The sequence below is a fragment of the Mustela nigripes genome, chromosome 14 (assembly GCF_022355385.1).
Source record: "Mustela nigripes isolate SB6536 chromosome 14, MUSNIG.SB6536, whole genome shotgun sequence".
NCBI classification, from domain to species: Eukaryota; Metazoa; Chordata; class Mammalia; order Carnivora; family Mustelidae; genus Mustela; species Mustela nigripes.
This window is the reverse complement of record NC_081570.1, coordinates 76,293,840-76,312,590: the sequence shown is the minus strand read 5'-3', so window position 1 is coordinate 76,312,590 and position 18,751 is coordinate 76,293,840. Positions and strand designations below refer to the sequence as shown.

The 18,751-nt window shown below is 41.7% G+C and overlaps 1 protein-coding gene and 1 pseudogene across 6 annotated transcripts in view; both read right to left on the bottom strand.

Moving 5' to 3' along the window:
* Positions 1-1,605: 1,605 nt before the first annotated feature.
* The window catches only part of LRRC8D (leucine rich repeat containing 8 VRAC subunit D), a 120,233-nt gene continuing 103,087 nt past the window's right edge, over positions 1,606-18,751 (bottom strand). For all 6 annotated transcript variants that reach the window (XM_059375346.1, XM_059375349.1, XM_059375347.1 and 3 more), the window contains one exon: positions 1,606-4,542. In XM_059375346.1, the coding sequence (XP_059231329.1) occupies positions 1,964-4,540 (2,577 nt within the window). In that variant the 5' untranslated portion in view covers positions 4,541-4,542 and the 3' untranslated portion in view covers positions 1,606-1,963. The remainder of the gene's footprint in view (positions 4,543-18,751) is intronic.
* On the bottom strand, positions 14,293-15,666 carry LOC132002139 (heterogeneous nuclear ribonucleoprotein A3-like; annotated as a pseudogene).

The following is an 18,751-nucleotide window of genomic DNA, read 5'->3' as shown; positions in this document are numbered from 1 at the left end:
TCGTCAGTGTGCTTCTATATCTCCAATTTGCCCTTGTCCTCTAATTTTCTGAACTTGAGATTTTATAAACTCGTCCTTTATGAGGAGAGAGAGTGGCTGGGATGCTGTAGCTGGGGTCAGTTTCTAATTCAGCCACAGAGGCCAAGGCTTTCTCTGGGAGTGATCCCACTTCTGAGAGTAATTATAAACTTTACAGACAGACCACCACTTGCAACAAGCCAGGACTCCGAGACCAGTTTTGGGAGGAAAAGGATGTGAGTCCGTCTTCTCACATTCTCTGACAAGACCCTTCAAGTCATGCTAAGGTATGACAAGAGAGTGTCCAGTCTTTCATTTTATAAGTTTATTTATTTTTAGGAATCTCTACTCAACCCAAGGTGGAGCTCAAGCTCACAACTTCAAGGTCAAGAGTCACATGCTCTTCTGACTGAGTCTGCCAGGCGCCCCTCCTGTGTCTTATTAGAGGAGTCCAAACTCCTAGAGAGAGGACATTACTTTGTCATCTAGAGTGCCAAAGAGTCCCCTTCTTTTTAAAAGACACATCTGTAGAAAGGCTGAGAAACACCTGCTAGCCAATGCCTAAACAGGTGGTAGGGGATTTTTAAAAATTTTCTGAAATGGATCTGGACAATTTTTAGGTTAAAAAAGGAAAATCATCATCTAAGATACAGTACATTCTGCCAGCATTTCCCTGGACCTGATCCTTCCTAGCCACAGGCAAACATAGGAAATACAGCTGTTGCTAAAATAAATACAGAAAGTCAGTTTTCCAACTCAATGAACTACAAGTCCTATGTTTCCCCCCAAAGCTGAAAAGGGCAAAAATTAATAATTGCTTTGATTTTGTATTATCTTCCAAATGTTGATATATTGGAAAACATTAATCACTAAGCCATTAAAATTTTTGTCTTGGGGGGCACCTGGGTGGTACAGTAGGTTAAGCGTCTGACTCTTGGTTTCAGCTCAGGTCATGATTTTTGAGTTTAGGGGAGGCAGTCAGAGAAAGTGCTAGCAATAAAACATAAGACTTTTTCCTTTATATATATTAGACTCCCCTCTCAGTGGGAGTCTGCTTAAAGATTCTCTCTCTCTCTCTCTCTCTCTCCCCCTCTGCCCCTCCCTACTGCACTTCTGTGCTCTCTCTCTCTCAAATAAATAATTAAAAAATATTTTGTCTTGGTTATAATTAATTTTTTTAAAAACATTTTCTATTTATTGGCAACCTTATAGTATTGATAGAAAAATGTGTCTCATGGTAACTCTAGACTACAGGAAAACAGCTCTTGGTAAGGGAAATATCATTTTCTTTTATTTTTTCTTGTTATTAAAACAAACAAACAAACAAATGACCCCCCACCCCCACAGTGTTCTGGGCCCTCAAAAGTGTAAAATCTCTGAAATGGGATTCTCAGAAACAGGAGCCCTAACCCAATGTGATAAGAAGTGCCTATGTGAGGCACTCTAAATTAAAAGAGGAAGGAAATCAATGATTTTAGCTAATCCAAATTTTCAAGTTGTGACCTGATGCGTCTTTCAGTGGTCTGCATTAAAGCTATATTCCGCACCGATGCGGCAAAGTAAATCAAGACACCTCCAAAAGGGTGGTATAGTAAGAAAAATGTCCATTTAATCATTTACTTTAGCAGGCAAGCAATTTGTAAACATTCAGTAGCGGCAGCATCCAAGTTACAAACAATTTAAAAAGAAACCAAGATTAGTGATTATAATCGTTCCTTCCCTTTCCCCAAAAGAAAAAAAGAAAAGAGAAAAGATCTGGAAATGAATTGACTGAAAACACTACAAACAGGGAACATTCGGTTACGTCTTCTATCAGCCTTCTATGCATCCTCTCTGTGTTTTATTTTTGAAGATGTATCTACTCCTAAAATGCATTATCTTGCAATAACTTGTACGTGAGTGTCTGCCCTCTAGGACGGTGTTCCTGCACATGGATCATCTCAGTTTAAATCCCATTTGCAAAGGGAATATTTATGTCTTGATTCAATGCTTCTTTGACTTCGAGTGGCAGGGTGTCAAAAAGGTGATCTTCCACAACAAGCCCGCTTTTCTTGAGCAGGCGACACTGGCCCAGCTGGGCTGGCAGGCGGTCCAAGCAGTTCCCCTTCAGCTCCAGCTGAGTGAGCTGGGAGAGCTGACCAATCTTCTCAGGGAGGAAGGTGATGCAGTTTTGCCCCAGATTCAAAGTCCTCAACTTCATGCATTTGAACAACTGCTTTGGCAGAATGTCCACTTTGTTCCCAGTGATATGCAAATGCTGCAGGTTCTGAAGCAATCCTATCTCTATTGGAATCACGGAAATGTTGTTGTAGCTTACGTCTAAGCATCTGAGTTTCTGTAAACTGAACACTGCCACGGGTAAGGATTCGAGCTTGTTGTTAGAGAAATAAAGTGACTCCAAGTTTTTGACATGGGTGATGGAGGGAGGGATGGTAGCGATTTTATTATGCCATAATTTCAGACACGTCAGTCGTTTTAAATGCTGGAAACTGATGATCTCCTCGATGGTGCGTATGTTATTTGATTTTAAATCCAGTTCCTGCAGATTCGAGAGGCTGAAGATAGCATGGGGGATTCTCTCCAGCTCACAGTTCTGAAGTTCGAGCTCAGCGACATTCATCATTTTCTTAAGGCTGTTCAGTACCAAGAGTTTAGTGCCGTCATTATGAATGACTAACTTGGTAAGATGTGGAGCCACATCTGTAATGTTGGAGGGAACTTTGGTCAAATTGCTTTTCACGTGGAGAATCTTAAGGTGCCGCAGCTCCCGGAGAGATTCGAGCCCGATCATCTTGTTGTTCTCAGAGTTCAAATTGCCTATCAAGTACAACTCCCGAAGGTTTTTGAGCAGGTACACCCAGGCAGGGATTTCAGCCACGTCGGTGAACTTCACGTGAAGGCATCTCAAGTGATCGCGGAGGAAGCTAAAAGCTGTCTGTTCCACTTTCGCAGGGCAGTGGCAGAGGTGGAGCTCTTGGAGGTTAGTCATCTGAGAGATCTTAGCGGGAATTTTAGCTTCCGGAATCAGTTCAAGTTTCAGCACATCCAGGTCTGTGAGGTCAAAGACGGCGTCAGGCACGCCGGATAGCATGAATAGGTGGAGCTCCTGCTTGTCCTGGGCATTGCGGGACACGTGCTGCCGAAGTTTCTCGAATGTCCACTCGTGGTTCAAGCTAATTTCCCTAAGTTTATTTTCACTGACTTCTGACAGGAACACGCCAAAGCGCTTCGAATACAGTTGGTCATACTGGTCTACCATGTGCAGGAGGAATGCGAAGTCGTTTTTGACATCCGGAATGTCACTGAAACTGCTCTCTTCTCTGACTTTTTCGAAAGAATATTCCTTCAAAGGTATCCTGAACAACCAGAAGAGAGTGTAGAGGCAGATAAAACCATAAACACAGATAATGGATATGTAACTGATGAGAAGCTTCTTCAGCATGTAAGCCATATTGTGGGTGCACTCAAACACTTCATAGCCAGTCAGGTGCTCCACTTTGGGCTTGCAGACGTGCTCGAAGCTGATGGCGTTGACGAAGTTGGCAGTATAGCAGAGGATGAAAATGAATTTGGCTGTTTTGATGAACGTTTGGACCACATAAAGTTTGTAGATCAAGTCACTGTCTTCCACGTGAGCACGGAACTTCCTCACTTTCTCGAACAGGGCTTTGGCCTGTTCCCCGTCTTTCTTATCCAAGATGGTCATGCTGGGGACCTCGATCACAGGCTTCTCGGCTGAGAATTTGAAGCCTGTCTTGTTGATCATCGGGGTACTGGCACTCGGGCTCCCCTCATCACTGCTGGTAGACACATGCTTTGGTAGAGTCTGGGCACCTGTTATTCTCTGCTTGTTTTCCTCCGAGTCTTCACACGCCGTCTCAGACAATGCTTTGGTAGTCCAAGGAGACTCAAAGCACTTTCCTAGTATTGAAACAAAATGTTCTACTTTTGAGCATGTTTTGGGATATTTGAACCAAAAGTTGCTACTGACCATGAGAATAATAGTATGTATGAGAGCAAGGTATGGAAAGTACTTGGAATACCACGGAAGGGCCAGATGGTAACACATCTGATTAATAAATACATATTGCTGAAAATCTAAGTTTGTCTTTCGGCCTGTTGGATCTTTCTTCTCCTTCTTTGTCTCCTGATTTGGAACTGTCGAATCTGTGTGAGGATATGTGGCTCTGAGAGGTATGTCAGGTGTCACAGCAGATGTGCCAAAGGAAATGTCACTTGCCGTCCGCCCGTCTTGGTCTTGGTCAGTGGCTGCTTCCATCTTGGGGATATTGGTGGTAACGTCGGCATTTCCCAGTGGTGTGTGTGCCTTTGAATTTACAGGAGATGGCAATACTGGCAAGCAGACCACCTGATCTTTGGTAAGTTGCATGGTTCCTGCAAAGATGGCTACCATCAACATAACGACAGCCAGGTAATCCATAAATACGTCCCACCATGGTTTCAGGATTCGGTAAGTTGGTTGAATGTCATTAAGTGAAGCAACTTCCGCAAGGGTAAACATTCCTAGAAAACAAGAAAACAAAAGGCATCATTATAAAGATGGAAGTGAAAACATTAAATGAAAAACAAACACACAAAAACTCTTTACTTGCTCCAAACAAAAGCATTCTCTTTCACGTCCTAGCTTTTTATCCAAGGTAGGTATTGTAGAAAATAAGCTAAAAGGAACAACTATGAGAAAAAATTGTGGTTTGTCTTAGGAGCTTTTCTCTTCTCACCCAAGAGAAGAGAAAAAAAAAGTTGGGGCAGGATAGGGAATGAAGAATGCTTTCTTTCTTTCTTTCTTTTTTTTTTTTTAAAAGATTTTATTTATTTATTTGACAGAGAGAGACCACAAGTAGGCAGAGAGGCAGGCAGAGACAGAGAGAGAGGAGGAAGCAGGCTCCCTGCTGAGCAGAGAGCTCGACGCGGGGCTTGATCCCAGGACCCTGAGACTATGACCTGAGTCGAAGGCAGAGGCTTAACCCACTGAGCCACCCAGGCGCCCCTGAAGAATGCTTCCTAGGTGAGAAATAAGGGCAGTGTGCTGAAGAGTTGGAGTAGAAAGGGCGGAAAAGTCTGAGAGTTGTTTTGGAGCCAGAATTGAAAGATTTTTAACTTCCTGGACCTTGAAGAAGGATGTGAGAACATGAGGGTATCTGGACTGGACAGATTCAAGGTTAAGACTGGAGTCTCAGGAAGTGAGGTGAGAGGACTTCTATTTTGTACAAGCCAAAATGGAAGAGTCCGTATATACTATTAAACTCTACATAAGCTTTGTGTACCAGATTCAGGCTGATCACTTACTAACGGTATGATTCTCCAAAGTCTTGTGTTTTCCATCTGTATAATGGGGATGATAACTTCTGAGGGATATAGGAAAGCTTAAGTTAAGTATTGATTATAAAGCTCTAACCTCTGGCCACAGTACTTGTTCCCTTGTTACGTTAGCTCTTCTCATTCTGGTGGAAATGTGCCATGGACAGCTGAAATTAAGGGCCTAGAGTTTAAGAGGAGTCTTAGTACATACATACTTGGGGTTTATCAATATATAGAACTGGAACTTTGGCCTTTTCATGCCCCTGTGGAACCGCCTGTGGCATGAAAAGAGGGCCAGAGACACAGGTGGAATGATCAGTGACAAGACACCAAAGAGGTCAGGGCCGGCAAGACCTTTGATCTCTACCAAAGCAGCGACCCCAGACACAACGAAGGGAAGTCCAGTACCAGATCACCTGAAAATATGGTCACCAGTCACTGATGGCTGGCAGTGTTACAGTCCTGAAACAATTCCTACAAAGAATAAAAGTACAAAGGACAATCATCCTTGACGAAAGCAAGAAAAACTCAAAGTTTCTAGGGCAAGTGCTGGGAATGGGCCTCTGTGATCATACATGTGAAATCAGTGTTTATCTTCTTGAATCTGCAAGTTTCAGCTTCTTGAAAAGTAACACTATCACATTTTACTTTTTTGAGATGCTCTCAGGTTCCAGTATTCAACTAGAATATGACGTAATTCTTTGAAAAGCTAGTAAAAAGAAAGAAAGATAAAAGGCCAGACAAAAACCGAAAATTCTGGGAATATATTATATTTTAAAATAAAGGAAAGAAAACAGGTTTTTAAAAATCTAATGACGCCAAAGTTGCCTGGACTGCTGTGTTGAGAAGGATTCTGAGGCTGATTCTGAGGCAAAGAAGTGTGAAATGACTGGTTACTAGTATCTCTCTTGGATGACAAAACAGAGAGTGGTGGGATCAGAACACTGACTCTGCGGGCTCTGTTTCAAAGTCTCTGAAAGTCGGGACGCTGTCTTGTTTCTTCTGAAACTCTCTACATACATCTCGTGCTGCACAAGGCAGGAACATAATATTTCTTAATAAAATACAATGAATATCGACTCATTTGTAATAGCAATTCTCCTATCTATAGTTTTTTTTTTTTAAAGTGGAATGTCTTTTACGTAAGAGGTAAATGTAAGCCCAAGGATTCCAAATACATAGAAACTATTCCATTGTCCTTAAACTTACTGAAGATCACTAGAAATCACACTTCTAGACTTCAAGGCTGAAGTATGAAATGCCTGGCCACCAGTCTTTATTAAAAAATGACCAAGGAAGTGGGAGATAACATTCCCACTGGAATCCCTTTATCCTGAGCTCTTGCATCTTGTGTGTGTGTGTGTGTTTTTTTTTTTTTTTTTTTTTTTTTAAAGATTTTATTTATTTACTTGACAGAGAGAGATCACAAGTAAGCAGAGAGGCAGGCAGAGAGAGAGAGGAGGAAGCAGGACCCCTGCCGAGCAGAGAGCCCGATGCGGGACTCGACCCCAGGACCCCGAGATCATGACCTGAGCCGAAGGCAGTGGCTTAACCCACTGAGCCACCCAGGGACCCATGTGTGTTTGGTTTTGTGAGTGGCTGGGAATTTACGCAGGAAGCCAGGCTACCGGAGTGCGCAGTGGGCCAAGCTCCATGAGAAACAATTCACCACATGTCATGTGAGCTCTTTGGTCCCTACACAGAATGCACAAACACAGCACCAAGCCACAGGTTACCATGACTCTTACTTCAAATACAGAAATTGCAGAACACACCTCCCAGGTTTCTTCCTGGCAAAGAACTTCATCCAATCACACCCAAGGACCACGGTTTTAAAGGGCCATACATATAAATAATAGGAGAAAAAAATACCTCTTTCTAATAAGATTTTTCTTTACTTTTCAGATCGTGGCATTGGGCTCTAAAGAAGTCAGGATGTTTGGGTTGGAGAACTGAGGGGAGAAGGGAATTTTGAAAGTCATCCTGCTGTGAATATTACTTACCTGTCTGTTAAGTCCTAATTATTACAACTGGTTTCTCTGCTTCCAGTCTTTATTTTTATTTATTCAGCTACTTATTTAATTATTGTTATTAAAGTAGAGTTGACGTGAAATGCTCCATTAGCTCTGGGTGTATAAAACAGTGATTCAACAATTACGTACATCACAAAATGCTCACTGTGGTCAGTGTGGTCACCAACTGTCACCAAAATGATTACAATATTATTGACTGTACCTCCTACGTTGTACGTTTCACTCCTATGACTTCTTTGTCTTGTAACCTGAAGTCTGTACTCCCCAATCCCCTTCACCTATTTTGGTCATCCCTGCACTGCCACCTTCCTCTGGCAACCTTGGGTTTGTTCTCTGCACCTGTGAGTCAATCTCTGTTTTTGTTTGTTCGTTTTGTCTTTTATGGTTTCCACATAGAAATGAAATCACATGATGTTTGCCTGTCTGTCTCCACTCTTGACTTCCTTCAATGCATCTCCCACCTGCTGCGGGTCCTTTGGTTAAAACTCTTCTCCAAAGATTCTCTACACTCTAGGCTGATAATGTCTTCCAGCTTCTCCAACCAGCCACTCATTGCCCCCCTGTCTTCAGGTCCTTCTATGCACTGTTTCCTCTACTTCCTTTCCAGTCACCTTCATTAGGCTACCAGGTTTCTGTCTTCTTTCCCAGAAAGTCCTGCCTAACCCCCGTCTGCATGGGGCTCTTCTCCAACGTGCTCTCACAGGACTCTGTCCCTTTGCCCAGGACAGTCTTTGTCACACTGCGGTGGGACCAACTGACTACTTGTCTGATCCCAGACCAGATTTTAAATTCAGTAGAGCCAAGGGCCAGGGGCCATGCCTGCCCTCCTCATTCCCTTCTAGCCAACGCCTGCCGCGTAGCAGGTGCTTCACCAAGGAAAGACCGTACGGCTCTTGACTACCATCGTCAGCATCTCCTCCTCCTCAACATCCCTCCAGAACAGCGATCAGCTCTCTGCATATGGTATCGGGTCGAAGAGCATTTGATTAAACCTAAATGCCACCATGGTGCAACTCTGACAAGAATAAAAACTCTAAGCCAGGCCTCTACATAAAGATAAATAGCTAAAGGCTCAGACAGCAAAGAAGCTGTGGGATCCTTGTAACCAGTATTTCGTAGCCGTTAAAGCTTCATCTGTGGTTTTACAGCACCTTGGACTCGGGACAGGCTCTGATTCCAGGAGTGAGAAGAGGAGGTGGGTCACTTTCCCAGAGGAGGGAGAGAAAGTTAAAAGGTGGGGGCAGAGAACAGAGCACTAGAGTACTATAACTTCACAATGACACCAAATGATTGCTAATGAGGACCCCACAACCCAGCAAGGGTGCCAACATCTGAACAACAGGGAACCAGCATGCAAGCGTGGGCTCTTCTCCTCCAGCATGCTGTCTACTCTACAGCACAGAACGCCAAGGGTTCCGCCATTTCCTCCAGCCCACTTCCCTTCTTTCTTTCTGTTCAACTCCTACGGATTCCTCAAGCACCAGCTCAGGTACTGCCTCTTTTCCCAAAACTCCCATCATATGGTCTAATAATATCTTTTTCTAGTATTTGTCTCTTCCTGTAGATCATGAGCTCCTTCCTAAAGGATGTGGGCAGGGACTATGCCTTCCTATTCACCTGCCATCCACTGTGACCTACTCTCTCTCCTCTCAAGAACAAAGAAGGCATTCAGTGACAACAATGATGATGATGACAACAACGGCAGCTAGTTATGTGTCACCTTCCTCCCATATGCCAAGCACTATCATAGGAATTTTACATCTGGTATAATCTGTTTCTGTGTGGGATGCATTCCTGAAATGAATGTATTACAGTTTAGAGTTTCAGGTTTTGTGGGGTGAGGGAACAGTTCTACTTCCAAAATGCTACCTAATTATATAAAAGCCACCAAAATGAAAAAGACAGATAATATCAAGTGCTGGTGAGGATGGGGAGCAAGGAGAACCCTTAAATACTGCTGGTAGGAGTAAACCGATAAAACCATGCTGGGAAACTTCTGGGTTAATATCTACTAAAATTGAACATGTGCACACTCTATGACCCAGCAATATACCCAGAAGAAAAACATATCCTTATCAAAAGCCACATATAAAAGACATTCCCAGAAGCACTAGTTGCAATCGCCCTACACTGGAAGCTAGCTACACGTCTACCACCGGTAGAATGAAAAAATGAAACGTGGCATATTCACAAAGTGGAATATCAGGCATCCATGGGAATGAATGGTCTAGTTATGTGGGTCTGCTCAGTTTATAAAATGTGATCTGTACATTGAGGCTATGTGCCCTTTGGTTATTTATTATGTTTTAACTTCAATAAAAAGTTTCAAAAAGAAATGATAAAAGTATATGCCCTACAAACACTCAGTGTCAGCAGACAGAAGCTCCGCCTTCCCTCATCCAAGGCTTGCACAGGCTGGCTGGGGTCGGAGGCCAGGGACCTACTCTCCCCGGATGACAAAGGACTGAATCTGCCACAGAAAAGTAGGTACAGAGGTATGAATCTACCATGTGCAACAGCTCTGGCTGGGACCAGCTCAAGGCGCACAGATGAACGCCAGTGGAACACCGCCCGAATTTCTTCTAACCCTCACGTTACTCTCATTTGCCACAGTGGGATTATTTTCTCCTGACAGAGAAACTGGCCTGCAGGGATTAAGTTGTGGAAGTCAAATAATTAGTGGAGAAATCTGGATTGAAAAATCTCAGATTAGGCCAAGCCACATGTTCCTTCTAGCGGGTGATGCTGCCTCTCTTCCTTACCCCTTGTGTGTGCAGTTTGCAAACTATTTTTCTATGAAATACTTCTGCGGACTTTCACTGTAACCCGGGGAATGAGGCACTGCTACTGGCTACCAGGATGCAGAAACCGGAGCACAAAAAGCTTAACAGACCTCCCCGGGCTAATTAAGTGACACGGTTAACAGAATCTTTCATCTTCCTATCTCCTCTATCATGCAGTCTTCCAGTGGCTGTGCTGTTGGCTACGGTCGGCTGCTGAAGGAGGGAACTTCTGACCCTTGTCCTTGGCTTTGAGGAGATGGAGAAATGAAATTATGTAATCACCACCTCCTTCCCTAAGGTGACCTTTCACGATGTCAAAAACCATGAGTCAGGCACCAGGGAGGGGAATGTGGACATGATGTAACTTAGTCCTTGCCCTCCAGGAGTTCCCAGTCTAGTGGACATCCCATTAGCAGTAAGCGTGCTATTACAACACAGTAAGAAAACTGCCCTGACTGGGTTAATACAAAATATAGGAGGTGTAGGACAGCACAAACCCACGTCTGCATCTGATAACCGGGGGTAGGGCTCCACAGAGAGGTGGTTTCCAAGTTGAGATCAGAAGAAGGGGGACTGTCATAGGGTGCCTGGGAGGGTAGGAAATAGGATTTTGACAGAAGTAGCAAGCACAAAGGCCTGGAGATATGGGAGAAGTTAGGTATTATAGAAACTACAAATAATTCCATTGTTATCCCATTCTTCATCTAGTATGCCCCTGTACAGATCGCACATTTTACAGGTAAGTCACAAGGTGGAAACAAACCGAGGCATGCATGGTTTAAATGTAGTCTTAAGGGAGTGCCTGGGCCCATAAGGCAGGAAACCAGTACTTTCCTGCAACGTCAGCCACCGACTAGCTCTTATCTCAAACACAGGACTTCAGTAAGTGTGCCTGTTAGCCCATTTTACCCATCAAAAACAGAGTAAAAACCTCCTACCTCCCAGGGAGTGTTTCAACCATTAACTGCCTGAAAATGCAGGAGCGCTTTGAAAACAGAAATTGCTTTTCATATATGCAAGTGCATACCAAGTATAATAAATATATATTCATATAATATAGTACGTTAAGTACATGATGATCCTCAAGTGACTTTCTAATGTGAAAGTGAAGTCAATGAGAGAGATCAGTACCTAACTTCCATATCCAAGGTTTGATCTCTTTAGTGAATGGGGACTCAGAATGGATATAACCATGTATAAGGGTGTTTTTGTTTCTTTTAACCCGAGAAAGGCACACTTAGTATTAATTGCATACATTCTTTGGGTTCTCCTTTATAGTACGTCTATTGCAATGGACTTAAAGAATTACATTACAAGCACGAGGATTTCACATTCCAAGGCTTCTCTGTTTATGGTACTAACGAAAATCAGCTTAACATTCCCATAAGTACACATTTCTGATGGGAATTGGGAAAGTTTTCTGTACTAGAACTGAAAGAGGAAAATTAATGGACTTTGAACAATGATGAATCAGGAAAGAACAGACTGAATCTAAATTCTTTTACACTATATGATTCTATTTTCATTAAAAAAAAAAAGATTATATTTATTTATTTGACAGAGAGAGATAGCAGGAAAGGGAATACAAGCAGGGGGAGTGAGAGAGGGAGAAGCAGGCTTCCCGCTGAGCAAGGAGCCTGATACCAGACTCGATCCCAGTGTCCTGGGATCATGACCTGAGCCAAACGCAGAGGCTTAATAATGGAGCCACCCATGTTTCCTTGCTTCTGTTTTCTTATCTGAAAGCATGACCAGTAATAATGGACTAAACCAATAACCAATAGCCAGGTTCAAAAATTAGAAGCTATGATGGTTGGACAACCCCGTGAATATACTGAAAAATGCTGAAAAGTATACTTAACTGGATGAATTGTATGGTATATGAATTAAATTAAATCTCAATAAAGTCATTAAAATTTGGAAGCCAGACCTCAATCTTTATTTTACTGACTAAACTGCCTCTCAACAGAAACAGGATAGTGAAAGGAGGTATCCTAATTGTAGAGTCACGCTACACAGCATTCTAGGTTCAAATATGTTCTAAAATGATTGCTATGTTATTATGATTACACTAAACTCGTTCTGAAGAAAAATCTTTAGCACTTTTCTTATCCACTCCATGTCTCATCTATTAAATCTTTTTTTTTTTTTTAAATATTTTATTTATTTATTTAACAGAGATCACAAGTAGGCAGAGACGCAGGCGGGGGGTGGGGTGGGGGAAGCAGGCTCACTGCTAAGCAGAGAGCCAGATGCCAGGCTCAATCCCAGGACCCTGGGATCATGACCTAAGCTGAAGGCAGAGGCTTTAACCCACTGAGCCAGCCAGGCACCCCTCATCTATTAAATCTTAATAACAATATTGCCATGTATTGGAAGCAATTCAGTTTAGGGTCTGACACAAAGTAAGGCCCAAAGATGTTTGCTGAATTTGAATGCAGAAAAAGAATCACTGAGGAGAAAAGCAAGCCCATCTTAATTAGTCTTTAACTGAAGAGGGTTTGGCCAATTTCTTGAATTTTGAATTAGCATGTAGCATTATGTACACAGAAGGAATCCCAGAATAAAAGACAGTAAAACTCTGGTTTTAATTTCATTTCTTTCAAAAACATTTCAATTAAAATTACTTATTTTTTTTTTTAAGATTTTATTTTTAAGTCATCTCTACACCCAACATGGGGCTCAAACGTACAACCCCGAGATCAAGAGTTACACACTCCACCAACTGAGCAAGCCAGGTGCCCCCCAATGAAAATTACTTATATTAGGAGGTGGCAAAGTTTGATGCCAAAGAGACCTGATTCATTTTTTTTTTTTTAAGATTTTATTTATTTATTTGACAGACAGAGATCACAAGTAGGCAGAGAGGAGAGAGAGAGAGAGGGAAGCAGGCTCCCCGCGGAGCAGAGAGCCCGATGCGGGGCTCGATCCCAGGACCCTGAGATCATGACCCGAGCCGAAGGCAGCGGCCCAACCCACTGAGCCACCCAGGCATCCCAAGAGACCTGATTCAAATCTTGTTTTTTGCTCATGTTCTTTAGCAGTATAAATGTGGGGAACTTAGTGTTTATTCAAAAACTTATATTAAGGAGATTATTATTAGCATACAGCAAAATCCTAGCATCAAAACAGAAAAATATGGCCACCTAATTTAAAACTTTAAAAATTAATCCCATCTGCACAAGAAGACCTTTGATACCCCTATTAGAAGGAAGACAAATGGCTTGGAAGTGTTACTTAATGAAAAAAACTTAGCATATGAGGGTGCCTGGGTGGCTCAGTGGGTTAAGCCACTGCCTTCGGCTCAGGTCATGATCTCAGGGTCCTAGGATCGAGGCCCGCATCGGGCTCTCTGCTCAGCAGGGAGCCTGCTTCCCTCTCTCTCTCTCTGCCTGCCTCTGTCTACTTGTGATCTCTCTCTGTCAAATAAATAAATAAAATCTTAAAAAAAAAATTTAGCATATGAAATAGTAAAGAGCTTGATTAATTAATCTAATACATATATTTTTCACATAGGTATGAGTTCCCGACCCAATCAAATACGAACGTTCATTTTCTTTCTACTGCGTTCTATGAAAAACCGGCCAGTTTTCTTGGCCAAACTGGGCAGATTGGGTAAACACCTGAGACTGGTGAGGATCAAATCCTCAAATCCTTCAGTGAAATAAATCAAAGCTGAACAAGTTAAAGTTCATAAAGAAGTTATGAGCTATATCATCACTACCAGGAACCCTTCCTCAACATTCAATGTATATTTGAACATATGTACACACGTGTGCAGGAACATACACACATGCCACACCCAATTCAGACATGAAAAACTCCTAAAATTAAAGAAAATAAATGCTTCAGATGTAAAATGAGAGAGAAGGAATGCTTCAGTATTTTCAAACAGAGCTCTGTATGACTGATATTATATGAGTATTAACTGTTACAGATGTTATGTTACTAATTTTTTTTTAAAGTTAAAAATTCCTTATTTTTTATTCCTGGTACCACTACCACAATTTACTGGGCAATATACCTGATGTAATGAAAAGAAAACAAAGAAGAGAAAGACAAAGCTACAACAGATAAAGACCTCAGGAATGTACATCTAACTGTGCAACTATGTTACATTAATCAATGGCCATACTTTTTGCAAACTGTGGCTATGACAGTCCTGAACAAGAAGGGTTCCCTATTTAAGCTGCAGTAACTTTTCTGACTATGGATCATCGTTCCTTCTGTGGTAGATTTTTACAGTTCCTCTAATGCATTTGGGACAACTGTCTCAAAAGTAACCTGCAGCTTTCCTGACAAATCCTTGCTCTTCCCTCCTGCTAAGAACTGTAGCCCTTTTCTTCTGAAAATTTTTTAGAACCTCCTGCTACCATATCCACTGCTTCCACCACCAGATCCATAACCATCACCATAGGGACTGCCCAACCTTCTTCCACCAAAACTGCCCCCCTTCATGGGTCCATAATTTGATTGCTGTTGTCCACTATAATTTCCAAAATCATTATAGTTCCCACCACCACCATTTACCACCTCCAAAATTTCCTCCTTCATTGTAACCATCATATCCTCCACCACCACCTCCGTATCCACCTCCTTGGTTTCCATACCCTGGTCCACCACCACCATAGCCTCCTTTACTCCTGTAACCAGGACCACCACCGTAGTTGCCACCATCACCCCCAAATCCATTATATTCACCATCACCTCTTCCATAACTACCTCTGCTGCCACCACCTCCACCACCATACCCTCCTCTTGCACCAAAGTTTCCACCACGGCCAAAGTTACCACCACCTCCAAAGTTTCCTCTACGACCTGTGAAGTTGACAGACCAACTTCCTCGACCTCTTTGTGATGCAGCAGACTGCATTTCTTGTTTAGAAAGGGCCTTTTTCACTTCACAATTGTGCCCATTAATAGTGTGGTATGTCTAAACAACAATTTTATCAACTGTATCATGATCATCAAAAGTTACAAAAGCAAATCCTGTCTTTTTTCCACTCTGCCTGTCTTCCATAACTTCTATGGTTTCAATCTTGCCATACTTTTCAAAGTAGTCTCTCAAATTATATTCTTCTGTATCTTCTTTAATACCACCAACAAAAATTTTCTTCACTGTTAGATGAAGTGTCCTTCATCTAACGCTTCGCCATGCTTTACAGAATTCTCTTTAGAAACAGCTCTCTTTGGTTCCACTACACGCCCATCAACCTTGTGTGGTCGGGCACACATTGCTGCATCCACCTCTTCAACACAGGAATAAGTCCAAAATCAAAACCCCTGGAACGTTTTGTTTGGGGGTCTCTCATCACCACACAATCTGTAAGTGTACCCCATTCTTCAAAATGTTCTCTTAAACTATCATCTGTAGTTTCAAAGCTCAAACCACCAATAAACAGTTTTCTCAACTGCTCTGGTTCCTTTGGATCATGGCCCTCCTCTCCCCAGCGGCAGCGGCGGCAATGGCTGGAGTCCGGCTGGGGGCGACAGGGTGGCAGTTTTACCTCCATTTTGAGACTAGACTCGCCATTATGTTATTAATTAATACATACTGTTATGGATATTATAATTATGCAAGATACTTTAGCTAATATAATTCCATATACAAATACAACAACTCAGTGTTACTCATTCTCAAAAAGATTATAAGAAATTTTCTTTTATTTATTTTTTTAAGAAGGGGAGCCAGAGGAGAGGGACAGAATGTTTCAGACTCCACGTCCATTGCAGAGCCCAAAGTGGGCCTCAGTCTCATGATCCTGAGATCATGACCTGAGCCGAAATCAAGAGTTGGATACTGGAGTGCCTGGGTGGCTCAGTGGGTTAAAAGTCTCTGCCTTCGGCTCAGGTCATGATCCCAGGGTCCTGGGATCAAGCCCCACATTGGGCTCTCTGCTCGGTGGGGAGCCTGCTTCCTCCTCTCTCTCTCTGCCTACTTGTGATCTCTGTCTGTCAATTAAATAAATAAAATCTTAAAAAAAAAAAAAAAAAAGAGTTGGATACTCAACCAACTGAGCCGCCCAGATGCCCTGAAATTTTCTTTTAAAAGTTGTTTTCTGGGGCGCCTAGGTGGCTCAGTGGGTTAAGCCACTGCCTTCGGCTCGGGTCATGATCTCAGGATCCTGGGATCGAGTCCCGAGTTGGGCTCTCTGCTCAGCGGGGAGCCTGCTTCCCTATATCTCTCTCTCTCTGCCTGCTTCTCCGTCTACTTGTGATCTCTCTCTGTCAAATAAATAAATAAAATCTTAAAAAAAAAAAAAGTTGTTTTCTATTTTAATAAATAGAATTTTATTTCTATTTTCTCAGCCAATAGAGCATGGGACTCTCGATCTTGGGGTTATAAGTTCGAGACCCACGTTGCATGTAAAGATGAAAAATAAAATCTTAAAAAAATAAAAATAAAAAATAATTTTCCTCTAACACTACTTTGGTCTAGATACCTCAAAAATAACTGAGAAAAAATGTTTAGGGACTTGTCCCTTGATTTTACAAACCACTTGGCTATCTAAAAGCTACTAAACACTTGGAAGCTAAAGACCACCTTGCTTAAGCATGTTTGGATCAAAAAAAAAAAAAAAAAAAGAATGTTTGGATCAACCAGGAAATCAAAGAAGAACTTAAATAATTCCTGGAAACCAATGAGAATGAAGACACTTTGGTCCAAAACTTATGGGATACAGTAAAGGCGGTCCTAAGGAGAAAATACATAGCTCTCTATGTATTCCAAAAAAAAATTTTTAAAAAATTTAAAAAATCCAGAATACACCAGCAATCTTTATACTTTAAAGGACTGGAGAATCAACAACAAATTAAGCCAACCCCACACATAAGAAGGGAAATAATCAAGATTAGAGCAGAGACCAATGAGATAGAAACGAAGAGATATAGTAGAACACATCAATGAAACTAGAAGCTGGTTTTTTGAAAGAATCAATAAGATTGATAAGCCACTGGCCAAACTAATCCAGAAGACAAGAGAGAAGGCCCAAATTAATAACATTATGAATGAAAAGGGAGAGATCACGACTAACACCAAGGAAATAGAAACAATCATCAGAAATTATTATCAACAGTTATATGCCAATAAGTTAAGCAACCTAGATGAAATGGATGTATATCTGGAAACCTACAAACTTCCAAAACTGAATCAAGAAGAAATTAACAACCTGAATAGACCAGTATCTAGTAATGAGATTGAAGCATTGATCATAAACCTCCCAAAAAACAAGAGCCCAGGACCTGACAGATTCGCTGGAGAAGTCTACCAAACATTCAAAGAAGAAATAATATCTATTCTCCTGAAGCTACTTCAAAAATAGAAACAGAAGGAAAACTTCCAGACTCTTTTTATGAAGCGAGCATTACCCTGATCCCCAAACCAGGCAAATATCCCACCAAAAAGGAGAATTTCAGACCAATATCCCTGATGAATACGGATGCCAAGATTCTCAACAAGATCCTAGCTAACAGGATCCAATAGTACATTAAAAACATTATCCACCATGACCAGGTAGGATTTAGCCATGGGATGAAAGGGTGGTTCAACATTCACAAATCAATCAATGTGATAGAACAAATCAGTAGGAGAAGAGAGAAGAACCACATGGTCCTCTCAATTGATGCAGAAAAAGCATTTGACAAGATATAGCACTCATTCCTGATTAAAATGATTCAAAGTACACAGATAGAGGGAACATTCCTCAACTTCATAAAATCCATTTCTTAAAAACCCAGAGTGAATATCAACCTCAAAGAGGAAAAGCAGACAGCCTTCTCTTTGAGATCAGGAACATGACAAGGACGCCCACTCTCACCACTCTTGTTCAACACAGGACTTCGAGCTAGGACTTCGAGTCCTAGCTACAGCGATCAGACAACAAAAAGAAATAGAAGGTATTCAAATTGGCAAAGAAGAAATCAAACTCTCTCTCTTCGCAGATGACATAACACTTTCTATGGAAAACCCAAAAGACTCCACCCCCAAACTACTAGAACTCATTCAGCAATTCAGTAATCTGGCAGGGTACAAAATCAATGTACAGAAATCAGTTGCTTTCTTATACACTAACAATGAAAATACAGATAGGGAAATTAGAGAATTGATTCCATTTACTATAGCACGAAGAACCATAAGATACCTGGGAATAAATCTAACCAAAGAGGTAAAGGATCTATACTCAAGGAACTACAGAACACTCATGAAAGAAACTGAAGAAGACACAAAAAGATGGAAGACCATTCCATGCTCATGGATTGGAAAAATAAACATTGTTACAATGTCTATACTGCTCAGGGCAATCTATACTTTCAATGACATCCTGATCAAAATTCCACCAGTATTTTTCAAAGAGCTGGAAAAAACAATCCTAAAATTTGTATGGAATCAGAAGAGACCCCGAATTGCTAAGGAAATATTGAAAAGGAAAAATAAAACTGGGGGCATCATGCTGCCTGATTTCAAGCTTTACTACAAAGCTGTGATCACCAAGACAGCATGGTACTGGCACAAAAACAGACACATAGACCAGTGGAACAGATTAGAAAGCCCAGATATGGACCCTCAACTTTATGGTCAAATAATCTTCGACAAAGCAG